This window comes from Pleurodeles waltl, chromosome 10, assembly GCF_031143425.1.
Source record: "Pleurodeles waltl isolate 20211129_DDA chromosome 10, aPleWal1.hap1.20221129, whole genome shotgun sequence".
Taxonomy (NCBI): Eukaryota; Metazoa; Chordata; class Amphibia; order Caudata; family Salamandridae; genus Pleurodeles; species Pleurodeles waltl.
The window spans coordinates 592,640,021-592,653,012 of NC_090449.1; the positions used below are offsets into that span (position 1 = coordinate 592,640,021).

The window sequence follows — 12,992 nt, forward strand, 5'->3', positions numbered from 1 at the left end:
TGAGTTTAACAAATTTATTGACCGATAAGGGCTAGGTGATTCGGGGCTTGTCTTTCTTGAGAAAGCTAACTCTGGTTGCTTCTGTAAAGTTCTTCAGAATCTCACTTCCATTCAAACACTCATTGAAGACAACAAGTAGATGGTCAACTATTTGTGGGGCGAAGGTCTAATAAAATTCTAATGGTAAGCCATGGCAATGACAAGCCTTGGTGTTAGGAAGGCTTTTGATGGTGTTTATTATCTCAGCCCATCTTAGAGGAGTAGTGAGGCTTTTCTGTGGATCTTTGGTTGTAGCTGGAAATCTAATTGAATTGAAAACTGAATTAGCAGATCAGATGCACGAAGGTCACTTTGAGAGTGTAGGTCAGTATAATGTTCCAGAAAAACTCGACCTATTTGCTCACTGTCAATTGTTACTGCCTTATTTTTAGGATCCCTTATTGCTTGAATAATCTCCTGATATCTCTGTTTTTAGCAAACCATGCTAGGAGAGGTCCAGCATGTTTGCTTTCTTAATAAACTCTCTAAAAGCAATTTTTTTGATTGAAAATTTCACGGGATACAAAATATTCTTTGAGTTCCTGATTTGCTTATAAATGTCTGCTGTAGGATTGTTTTATGCCTGTTTTCTGTCCACCTAGCATAGTCTAACTCTGTTGAAGTGTGTTTATTTCTTGACGTCTCATTTTATTCTGCCCCGCAACATAGGCAATACACTCACCTCATACCACAGCCTTACACTCCCCACAAATCAAATAATTAGAAGAAGAGCTCTGGTTTATTTGGAAAAACTCTGTTACAGTCTGCCGCATATTGGAAAGCCACCCCCTTCAGTCAACAAGGACCTACCTAAGGTCCAGTATGTCTCCCCTTTCTTTAGATTGCTAATCTTAAGGTTGGCATATGGAGAGGAATGATTGGAAAAGGGATTTGACAAAATGCCTGCTCATATTCTTCCCTAACTAGGGGATATCAGGAGATAATCGATACAAGATGCGGTTTGATAGCGTTTTGAAAAACAGGTAAATTCCCCCAATGTGGGATGATCCCTCTCCAAGGATTTACCAGTGCAAAATCCCACTTAACCATGCAAGTTCTCTGGACAATCTCGGTTTATTCTGTGTTTTGTTCTGTTGAGAATAATCCAGAGTACGTCTTGAATAAGGTTAAAATCCCCACCCATTACAATTAGCCCAGTAAGAGGGAGGAGATCATATAGCTCCTGGAATAATGTTGGCTCATCTTCAATAGGTTCATAGAGGCTAACAAGATGGCTAGTTACATTATTCATTCTGACAGAGGCCAGGATCCATTGAGCTTTGGGGTCACGGATCACCCATAGTTCTTCCCCTATAAACATCTGAGTAAACAAGATGGTGACCCCCGGCAGCTGCATTGGTGGATGCAAAAAAGGCCTGTGTTATGAAATTGGGCAGAGCTGATGGTTTAATCATTGTCTTTAAATCCATTTCCTGAAGGAAGATGGCTTGTGCGCCTATTGATTTAAGCCAGGACAAAATAGACCGGCATTTGTTTGTGTTGTGAATACCATTAGCAATGCATGAAGTGACCCTGAACACATGCTCCATAGAATTTAGCTTAGTCATGCTGATCTATAAGTGAATGATTGCTCCGTTCTGACTGGACATAGCCCGGCTTCTTCTATCTTTTCTATTTTATCCCGATTATCTTTTTTTACCTTATGGATTGATCCCCTTGTCCCTGCATCCCCCTTGTGCCAGAACTCCTAGAACCTGACACTCTCCCCACCAACAATCCCTTGGAGGGCCCACCCCAAAACACCCCTGTGTGTCCCCTATCCATTCCTTCTGCCCCGCTGCCTTTCCTCCCCCTTTCCTCCAAACTCCCCCCATCCCAACCTCCCCTGAATTTTGATGCGTTGGCTTGGTGCCTGGAACAGATTTCAAAGGAGAGCGAAGTTGCAAGGAACCTGACTTCCTATCCTCAAAAATGCAGAAGAACCTTATTTAAGCCATTTTTGGCATTCGTGCACTAGAAAGGCTGAAAAGAATAAAGAGGAGCTGCCTCTGTTAAACAGTTTGCGAGTTCAAGCAAGTTTAGTCCAAGAAAGTCTCAGCTTCTTCTGTTGATGAAAATATGTGAAAATGACCCTTATATAAGACTTTCAATTTTGACTGTTGGACAATGCCTACCAGCTCTTTACGACAATGGGCAGCGCTGAGCCACAAGCAAACACTCTAAATGGAAAATCATCTGTTGTGTGAAATACCATGTTCTTGATTGTGTTTTATAGGATTTGTTCTTTTATTCGAAAGTCTCTAAAATTGACCAGTATAGTTAGTGAGTGCTGAACATTGGGATTCTTGTTTGGAGGTAAACGATTTGCTCCTGAGATGGTAAGAACCGTTTCTTTACTGCCCATGTTAGGGCAGATATAGTAATGAATAAGACTGGACTTAACCAATGTGACAGTGGCCCCATTTTCGTACCCTTCTGGGACGCCTACAAAGTGCAGATTGGACCTGAGAGAGCGGTTTTCCAGATCATCTTGCTTCCATTGGATATCTGCCAGTTCAGCCTGTAACTTCATAGTTGCTGGGTCCATCTGTTGCTAAAATCTTCCAAGTCCAAAACTGTTTGCTCTGCCTGGGACATCGGGATGTTTAAAAGCTGTATATTTGAATTAAGTTGACCGAGCTGCTTGCTTGTTTGCTTATGGGCCACTTCATGAGAGATCTTCATTTTGCTATATACCCCAGGATCTGATGTAGGAAAGTCTCTACTGAAGATGTGGGATACAGAGCGGTGGCTGTCTCTTGTTCTAATAAACTGGAAGTCAAATGGAAAATAGGCACCCAGGATGAGCGTTTGATCCTTGACTTTCCCCCTGGATTGGCGAGGAGGGCTCTGGATTTCTAGAGGACCTATTCCACTGTTCTGGTCTGTACATCTGTGAATTTTATCCATACTAGCTGAAAATGCTACTCCTTGTAGTGAAGTGGCTTCTGTTAGCAGACTCATTGGTGATCAATTTCTGTGCTTGTTGATCCTGCTGGGTCTGCGGTGCCCTAGCATTGGCGCCTGAGAATATGAGGTTTGACGATAGGGCCTTAGCCAAATTGCCTCCTTGTGTTACTGAAATTCCACTCCTTAGTTCTGCAGCCGACTCCCCTATGGTTTGTTCGACAGGGGATTCCTTGCCAAAGGCCTGCCATCTTTATGCAAGGGGGTTAGCGGCATTCTGGTCGGTAGATGATTCAAGGGGTGCATGGGTTGCATTTGGCACTATATCATTGTCCTCAGGTTAAGTGTTTTTGAATAAAATTGATTGTGTAGAGGCCCCAAGGCTGACTGGGCTAGCTTGTTCTCAACTGTTTTCATGCCCGGAAACCACCTTACGGTTGTTGGGGGTATACAACCCCCTGTGTTTCAATGTTTTGGAAGATTTACCGGTAGCCGGGGACATAACAAGCTGTCCCTCAACAGCCTCTTCATTCCACTTCATGCTTGTATTTCTTCATAAATCAGCATGCAATTACAGAGGAGTGTAAGGATAGTGTGGTCGAAAAGGTGCCCAGAAGCATAGTCTAGAAGCTTCAAGCCTCATCCACAACTGCGCGGACCACTTCCACAGTCAACCTGGCTTAATTCAACCTAGAGTGTCCCTTACTGAGCCCCTCCCCAGGTGACCTTATCCTGCTGGTTGACCAACATGTACCCCCCCACATTATCAGGAACACAACATCTTGCTTCTCATGTCCCTGTCACTGTTTCTGTTTAGGATATAGCTTGGCTAATGCCCAGGAAATGTAGGTGAGTAAGGCTAAAATTGAGTGGTGATGCGGAGTGGCTGCAGGTCCCTCATACCACAATGTCTTACCGCTCTACTGCACCCCCTTACTGCCTTGCTGCTTGATTTGAGTCTGAAAGCTACCTCACCAGTAACCCGTCCTAGTCCCGTCCTAGTCACAGGGCATTACGATGCACCCATGACCAATGCACCAGAAATGCCATTTATCATTGCTTTTCTTTAAACCTGCAACATTCCAGGAAACCACTTTTAATTCATTGCTAGCTGCCACGCTGTGCTATAGATACCGAAGAACAGGTACTATTTAAGGTGCCTGCTAACCAGTTCCATTTGTGGAGCTTATCATCTAAACACTCAAAACGGTCATTAACATTTTCCCATAGTTCACACTTCTCTCGTTAGTCTCTATGGAGATTTGCAGCGCTTCAGAATCAACTGGATACCCATTTGACAATGTTGAGTACCGACCCCCCATATAGGGATGCAACTTATCAGAACATTTGTCCTGAAAGTTAACTTCCTCAAAAACGAAGAACACATCAATACCTTCACATTGAAAACATTTGCTGTTTTGCAGTACAATATTCACAACTATTTAAATTGGGAAATTACCCTTGTTTTTATCCCTGGTCTAGTATGGGTCATGGAAACCAAAAACATATCAATGCTTTGAATTAAGTTCAAAATCTTAATGTCTGCAAAGCATGCTAACAAAAAGGCATGATTCAGGGTCAAATCAGAGTAAAAAAGAGGAACATAATCGAACATAGAAGTGTTAGCAGGGGGAGAGAAGGGAATGGACTTCCTGAAGAAGTGATGCTGATGTTGTTTTAACCACACCTGTTTCCACAAATGGTGTGGCAGCAAGGTTAAGTGTGGGAGAGTGAAAGTTAATTGAAGGGGAGAAGTACATGGTAATTATTCCTGGAGGAAATGGCAGTTGGGGCTGATGGACCAGGAGTGGGCCCCTCCTGCTGATCACTTGGATTAGCTGCTTCACTCCTTTTAAAAGAGTTCTCCTCTTCTCGGACACAAAGGGGCATATTTATGGAAAAGTGGCGCATTATTCATGATGCGCCACTTTCTTAGAGCCCCATTGCCTCCCCCTAATGACACCATGTCTGCGCCATATTCACAATACAGTGCACCATGGCCGTCATGTCCACATAACCGTCACAGTTTATGGCGCTAATGTGGTGCTTTGCTGGATTAGGGAGATAAATTATGGTGCTAATGCACAAAGCACAGGGAGGCCCATTGTTTTCAATAAGAGCATCATCTTAACGCCTGCCTAAGGCAGGCATTAATAATGATTCTAAAAATGACGCAATGAAATCTAGAAAATTTCACTGAGCCATGTTTCTGGGCCTCCCTACGTGGGAACGCCTCCCCTTGCATACATTATGCCTGGCGCAGGCATAATGTAGTGCAAGGGTTTACATTGCGCACTTTGTAAATATCGTGCATGGAAAATGCCACCTTAACACCACATTTGCATAAAGAAATGATGCAAATGTGGCAAAAGGTGGTGCTAGTGGCATTATAATATGCCCCAAAGTATTTTGGCCTTTTCTTGAAACTCGCAGGTTTGCTATTTCTCCCCCTCCAAATCTTTGTCATGCCCTTAGACTTTTGAAGTACCTTCTCAGTTGGAACAATCACACTTGGCTCGCACTGGGATGTAAAATACTTAAAGATTACAATTTGAAGATTACACAGTGGAGCCAGTTACCTCAGAATCCGCTACAATGTACTCAAACAGATATGTTATCGAAAGTGTAGGGCTTTCTGCCTTAGAGTTCTTTTTTTAAATGTATCAAGGCTCTTTAACGAGGGGTTCACTTGCTTGTGAGCAGAAATCTTGACTTAAAAAATAAAAAGAGAGAAGGCAACATAGTATTCCCATCTTCCCATCCCATCCCATTCCCATCTTCTGAAGGTGGTTTATTAGTCGCCCCTTGATAGTGAGCTCTCAGATTTCTATAGTTCAAAGTTTCTCAATCTTCTTTCATACTAGTTAGTACATTTAAGATCGCACCCACTATATCTTGAGTACAATCGGAACTTAGTACAAATGTTTCTAGGAGAGCCTGGAATGGAAGACAAAATTCTCTCCAAGCTAATGAGCGCATTTGAAACTTGTGCCTCTTGACTTAGTGGATTGCATGGCACGTTCCTGATTAAATCCAAATCAGGAGTTGCCGACATTTGGGAGCTCACCATGGAATGCTCTGATGTGTACTACTGAATAGTTGTAAACCACTTGTCAGTGTTAGTGTAAACTGAATATTTGTGGTGGCATCCTTCTATTGCACACCACCCTTTGAGTTAAGCTCTAGTTCACTGTCCAGGTTGGTAAAGTCTTCCTTAAAATGTAAAGGAGTTTCCTCCTGTATTGTTAGCCCAGATTCCCCTGCCGATGTACAGGGTAATAGAGGGGACACTGGAGAGTCATGAGCCGCTGGTCCAATTGGTGATTCCATTCCACAATCAGGATCCTCCTGTGTAACTTTCTCTTTGCCCCAAAAAGAGAAAATCTGATTCTTACCCTTCAAAGCATTCATATGTGTTGATTTGTTCCTTAAAGGATTAGATTTAGTTTTAAAAAAATCTCTTGACAAAATTAAACAACCAAAGGGAAGATTTATTGCAGTCATTTTGATCCTTCTCCGACTAGGGCTGCTTCGTTTGGGTGCAGGGGCAGCCACTCACCCTACTTGACCCTGCTCAACCCTGCGATTCTGCGCCACACACACAGCAGTTCACCGAGTTCAAAACCGCTTAACACTGCTTCAGTACTTCAGCTTCAGCGCGAGCCCCCTTGCACCACGGTCCTCGGTTCGTCACGCCCACTGCTGCAACCCAAAAGGTAGCTTCTCTCTGGTGCCACCTTCTATCTCGCGAACCAGGATTCCCAGGCTTTGAGGGCTTGTCTTGAAGTTAAGGGGCAGTTCATTCACTGCTAACAGCACTTGATTAAGAGATAGCTCAGGCAAGTCAGGGTGGCCTGGCTTCTCGAGCTTGGCTGTTATTGCTGCTACTGTTGGAGAAGTGGCTAGAGAAGCAAAACAAGTGGAAACTAGGGACCAATATGGCTTTCTAAGCCCTTTGTTCTTAAGCTGCAGGAGCTGGCAGAGCCATAAAAAAAGAGTTCATGGGAAAGCAAATGAGGCAAGGGCAATGGGGATGGGAGCTCACCCTTGACTGCAAGCCACGCCCAGACCTAGCCCGGCCCCCTACATGGTCAAGGGGCTCTACCAGGTGTGGCAGAGCCAACCACCACTCTTCCCCAGTCCTCCTTGACTTAACAGCTCCTGCCTACTCCCTTGCTCCATGCTCCTGCAATCTTCCTAGAAGCACTCCTCCTTCTGCCGCCATGTTCTGAAACTCACACCCGCTCCCACTCACCTGCAACAAACAATCAATCAAGCCCACCAGGTCTGAAGCCCAGGAGCTAAGCCGAAAACCAAACCGCTTGCCAGGCTTTTTGTTGCTACGTAGATGAACCAGGCTGGGAGTCACCCGCTTCAGTGACAATGCCATAGCTGTTTCAGTTGTGTCGGTCGGCCTGCAAGATCAAGCAAGGTCAGGCGAGGTGAGCACCAGCCTCAGCAGGGCGATGGAGCAGTTGGGCAGAGGCGACAGAGAAGCAAGAGGTGGAGGAGCGGAGGGAGCAGCGGGAGCTCTTTCTTGCATCTGCACACCAGTCCCTGAGTGTAGCAGGAAATTATCACGTCAGATGATGCACATAGCTACAACTATGGTTGGTGAGTCAAAGAGGCAATGCTTGTAGTGGAGTTAAAAAGTGATAAACAACAAGTATTAAATATGGGCAATAAAATGCAATAGATGCAATGGGTAAGCAATCAAATGTTTTTGTTAGAGTGAGGGAAGGATGATAAGAGGAAGAAAATAGATGATGTGACCAAAAGGATATCAGAATGGTGTAAGGAGGGTGAGTGTGATGGGAAATGTAGCTGGAGAGTGTGATCAGAATGTCAGAACTGGAGGACGCTGGGGACAACTGCTTACCCTGATGGTTTTCCCTGATGGCAACTGCCAAGGGTAGCCAGTGTGTAATACTTAATAACATTAGCAAACAGACACCTGTGCACATTGTTCTTAATAGTTCCCATTACTTACACAGAGGTGTAAGAAAGTGGCAATATAATACAATACTGTTGAGAGCGTTATTTTCACCAAGGTTCTCAGTGTTAGTTATTTTACCATAGGCACCAATGACACCATGAGTGGGGCATGAAGAGCTTAGAAGGAGGAGAAAAAAAAAGATTGATTAAAATCTAAAATATTTGTTGAAGAATATAGAGGGCATATCATATTGTTTCAGTGTTTGTTTTGTGGTTGTGTTTTTTTGAAAGGTCACTGCTTTTGAATTTGGTAACCATGCCACAAAAGGCAGTGGTCTGTTGATTCCATCAGGCCCCCATCCTTCAGCCACAGACAAAAGGTAGGCTGGAGCCAAGTATGCTCCTGTATTTGGAATATTAAGTGACGTGACTTTGCTGCAATACACTGCAAGCTACCCCTTTCTCAATATGCCAGTTGTGTTTAATGACCATATGTATTAGGCACACTCTTTCCATACCTGCCCAGCACCAATCTACCCAGTATTATATTATCTAGATCCTTCAAGTATGCATGTTGACCATTCTGCACAGAGAAAACCTTTCTTGAAAGGAGACTTTTAGACAAAATGCAGATTATAGGGGTCCTTATCTTTAACACATGAGCAAGTCACACATGGCTAAGATGCTGGTTGGTTGACAGCTTTGACACTGACTAAGTACCTGTAATTGAAGGGTATGTCTCTTTACGGTTGAGAAGCAGCTTTGAAATCTCTGGTCCTTTGCTCACAGCACCTAAGGAGCTTAACAAGAAATGACATATAATCAGTGCTTAATTTGTAAATAAAAACGCACTGGTGCCAAAAGCTCTCCTCTGAAACCCGCAGCTGCTGTCATTAAATGGGTGTGCACAGAATACTGAGGCAGCATATTCCTAAAGCCATCTCGGACCCATTTAATCCATTTACAGACAGTCCCTGCCCCTTCAGCTCACTCTTGCAGCTTTCTGGTTTCTCCCTTTGTAGCGTTTTTTTGTTTTTCTCTTCCTCCGTCTTTTCCATACATGTCTTTTGCTTGCAGTAAATGCTCGAGGCAGAAAAATAAGTACCGGCCCTCAAAAATAAGTGCTAGTGCCCTGCACCGGAAACCACTGGCTCGAAATAAACACTGCATATAATACAATTAGAGGGTTACTGGAGGCTGAAGATGTGCAGTAACCTCAGCAGATACTCTGCTATTGACAGATTAAGGCGTTTTTTATTGTTGAGGACCGTACCTCCTTCCCCAGTATCATACAACACGCTTGTTGGTTTATGGTATGTTACTTTATGAACTGTATTAAAAATGGCACGCCCGTCAATACCTTTCTCATACAAGCAGTATCCCGCCTCCTGCCATCAATGTTCATAGGAGGTATTCCCCTGAAATAATACCTCCCTGTCTGACACAAAGGGAAATCCTCCTGCTAAATGCATTAAGCGAGTATGCAACCTAATCAGATTATCACAAAAGGATCACTGTTAGAATGAGTACAATAGACAGGGTGTGTCCGTCCCTCATCAAATCATAAATTTGCACTTGGATGGTTACACTCTCTTATGTACCTAATGCCTTGAAACTATTATGGCCGGACTACGATAGTTCACTTTATCGTGGGCGCCCAGGCAGATTGTTAAAAAGACTGCAGATGGCTCTTAATCTAGCAGTGAGATGTATTACTGGTAGCAAGAAAAGGGATTATGTCACCCGGATATCAAATTCTTTGCATTGGCTGCTTGTTGCTGAACGTATCTTGTTAAAGTCTCTTGTTATCATCAAACCGCCAGATTTGCTTTATGTAGGTCACAGCCTACTTCTCAATGAACCAGGTAATGGTTACTGCAAAGCCTTAAAACCAGGGCCATAACTTTTGGTGAGAGGCGGCAGAAAGTGCTAAAGTTTGCCTAGCGAATCTCCACACTTTTCCTCTACGTCAGCATTTTCGCAGGAAATTAAAGAAACTGTTTCTCAATTGTTGAGTCCTTGCAACCTTTGTTTATTTTATTACTTTTCACCATTCAATATGTTTATGAACTTGTTTTGTTTGTTTTTATACCAAGAAATTAAACTGAATGATGTGCACTGCAAAAATAGAATTACCTTAATATTTACAACTATAGTAAATGCACAAAGACTTCCAAAAATACAAGAGGAAACTAGGAATGGGTTTATATGTGGACCGCTAAACAACTTATGAAAACTGGCATCTGCAACTATATACATGCACTTTCATAAGCACAAATACACATTCCACCTCATTCTGAGATAGTCAGCATTATCTGATGTAATAACGCTCAAAATAAATATTATTTCCACGTGGCAGCAGTATTATGCTGAATGGCTTGCCCCTGGTTACAAGTTTCCCATTGGGACACAGGTACTAAGTGGCAGAATCAGTCTTACTGACCACTGTCACTGCATGGTGTTCCATTTTGCTCATTATTTCTGAAGTACCAATTTGCCCTAGTAATATGTGATGCAATTTGAATGGGCAGGTGTACTGTGGCACTCAAAATAAAATCGAAAGAGTATACTTTTAACATTCAGATATACAATTGCATTTTTCCAGTGGCAATTTCTTCTCCAAAGAGGGAGTATTTTTCCTGTGAATAACCTTTTTCCCCTTCACCTTCCCCTCCCCCCCAGTTTGGGGATGGTCATTTACCCTTCTTAGAATAAGAGGAATTTGTTCTAGCTCACCAATAAAAATCGCAGTATTTCCAGTGTGGGAATGGTTTGGGGAAAAGTTTATAAATTTCCACAAATTTGGTGTTCCCAAATGTCCAGGGCCTCCGCACCCTGGAACACCCACTCCCCAGCCCTGGAGAGGGGTATTCTGCACATTATCACACAATTATGGGGTACAGATGTACATGAATGCATAGATTTAAATGTGCAAAGTCAACTTTTGTGAAGATCTTGCACTGGTTACTAGAGCCGCTAGCACGTGTAAATTGAACTTTAACGCGCAATCTGATGTTGGAAAAAATATGAAACTACAACATGTGGGTAACAATTGCTATAATAGAACAAGTTATTCCTATTATCTGTGCAAAGCGTGTGGCCCACAACAATGCACAAAACCACCACCAATGCAAAACATGTCACTTCTCTCTTCAGATTCCTTTATCCCAAGATTAGATCCAAAGAAACCAAACGAAGCACACGTGGAAATGCCCTTGTCTACTAACCAGTTAAAAAAGGCACCTTCTCGTTCAGCCAAAACATTAACCTTCCCTGAACACTATAACCTCAAGCCAAGCGCCTCTGGCACTTGCAAAACGGCATATGCTTAATCAGTAGGAAAGTAAAAGACAGATACCCTGGCATCAGTAAAAGACATCCATCAAAACCTAAAAACACACCACAGCAAGTCAGAATTAAACTACTCTAACAAGCCAAAAGCAAAAATGCTTTTTATTTTACTTAATACAAATGACGCCCCACCTTCGTGCTAAAAAAGACAAACCTCTCCACTAATGAGTAAATAATAAATAATCCAACAATTATCAATGCACAGAACGTGACACCCTCTGCCACTCATTAAAATGTTTGAAAAACATGTAGGGCGGGGCTCGTTTGAGCTTTAGGAGAAAGGGACGACCTGAGTTCAAAAAGAGGGTCACAAATAGTCAGCATCTCGGAAATTGCTTAAAAACACACCCACTCCGCACATTCCATGCACTGTGCAGACAACACAATATACAAGTGGTTGGTTCGATTTCTTGTGCTGTGTATTGCTGGAGGATGAAGTCTAGGCTGAGTGAGGCGCAAAAACATTTACAGATTTTACAGTTACTGGAATTCCACGTATATTTCATTGAATATGCCCAATGGTCAGGACTTAACATACAATACAATAGAGCACAATACTTACCATAGCATACACCTTGGCACAATATAAACCATAAAACATACAACCTCTGACATAAAACATAGCATGACATATGCCATTATATGTAACAGCACGACTTGTTGGTGGTCCCATACAACTTGGTCATCAGGACTCATCAACTGAATTCTCCCTGATATATTTGTATCGTTAACGAACTCTGCGTGTGAAATGTTCCTCAGTAGTGTCTGTGCTACTGGCCGAGCACTGTGTTATCTCGCTATGTCTGCATGCAGTCTATTTCCGAGAGCACCTGCTGCGGGCTTCCTGTCCTGAAATGTGGGGAATGAAAAGTGCTGCCTCCTAAAGGTTCTGGTAATACAGCTTTTGCTAGCCTCCAGCTTCAGTGCCAGGGGTTATTAACCCGCGGATACGAGGGCAGCCAGCGTTATCACTCTCAGCTCTTCAGGTTCACGTTGCCCCTGTTAAAGTCTGTCCCTCCTGGGAGAGCTCTGTGTAGCAGACCTCCCTCCTCCAGATGTCGGACCTTCTCTGAACCTCAGCATCCGTCTGCCGCACCTATACTGACTCCTCTCGGAATTCGCTTCAGCTCTGTGGCGTTTGCAGAGTTTCAGCCACAGTCCCCATATTCGGAGTGGTCAAGTCCTTCGCCTCCGCACTGCGAGTGCTCGAACCGGCAGCGCCACATAGCTGCGGGTGTAGGAAGGGACTTGGCGGTCCTGCTGCTGCTTCTCTCGCGCACGTGTGCGGCTGAGGCTGAGGTGGATGTCAGGCATCAACAAAGGAGGGAATGAATGGAGCGAGTGGCGGAGGCAGGGAAGAGAGAGGCAGCTGCCGCGCTGCCATTGGCCGCCGCACTGCTGTTTAAAGATAAGTGCTTGGAGCATCTTTACTAAACTCGGGCAGGCAGAGGATTACTCCAGAGCAGCGCCAAATCCCACTCTGTCTTGCGCTCAACAAGCTCTGAGCGCAGGGGCTCGCGCCATCCGCTCTGACAGCTGCAATGGACGGCACACTTTTCGAAATCATTATTGACGAATTTGACGCCAACTGCAGCCTTTTAGACGCACTGCAAGATGCTTTTTTGGAGAACACTCCATTCTCTTTTCTGGGTTTGAATGGTAAGGGAAGGCCAGGTGTGCAATACGACTGTATCATTTTTTTTTTAAATTGTGTAGGATGTACCTACAACTCTATATTTCCATTTAGAGCACTGATCTTT

General features: G+C 43.7%; 1 protein-coding gene across 2 annotated transcripts in view; it reads left to right on the forward strand.

The window, feature by feature from the left end:
* The window catches only part of CRHR2 (corticotropin releasing hormone receptor 2), a 1,806,030-nt gene that overhangs the window by 658,448 nt on the left and 1,134,590 nt on the right, over window positions 1-12,992 (forward strand). Inside the window, exon 1 of one of the 2 annotated variants that reach the window (XM_069211050.1) lies at window positions 12,115-12,891. The exons of the other annotated variant lie outside the window; for it this stretch is intronic. Coding sequence (XP_069067151.1) covers window positions 12,774-12,891 — 118 coding nt within the window. The 5' untranslated portion in view covers window positions 12,115-12,773. Of the gene's footprint in view, window positions 1-12,114; window positions 12,892-12,992 lie in introns of those variants that run through there. 2 annotated transcript variants of the gene reach the window in all.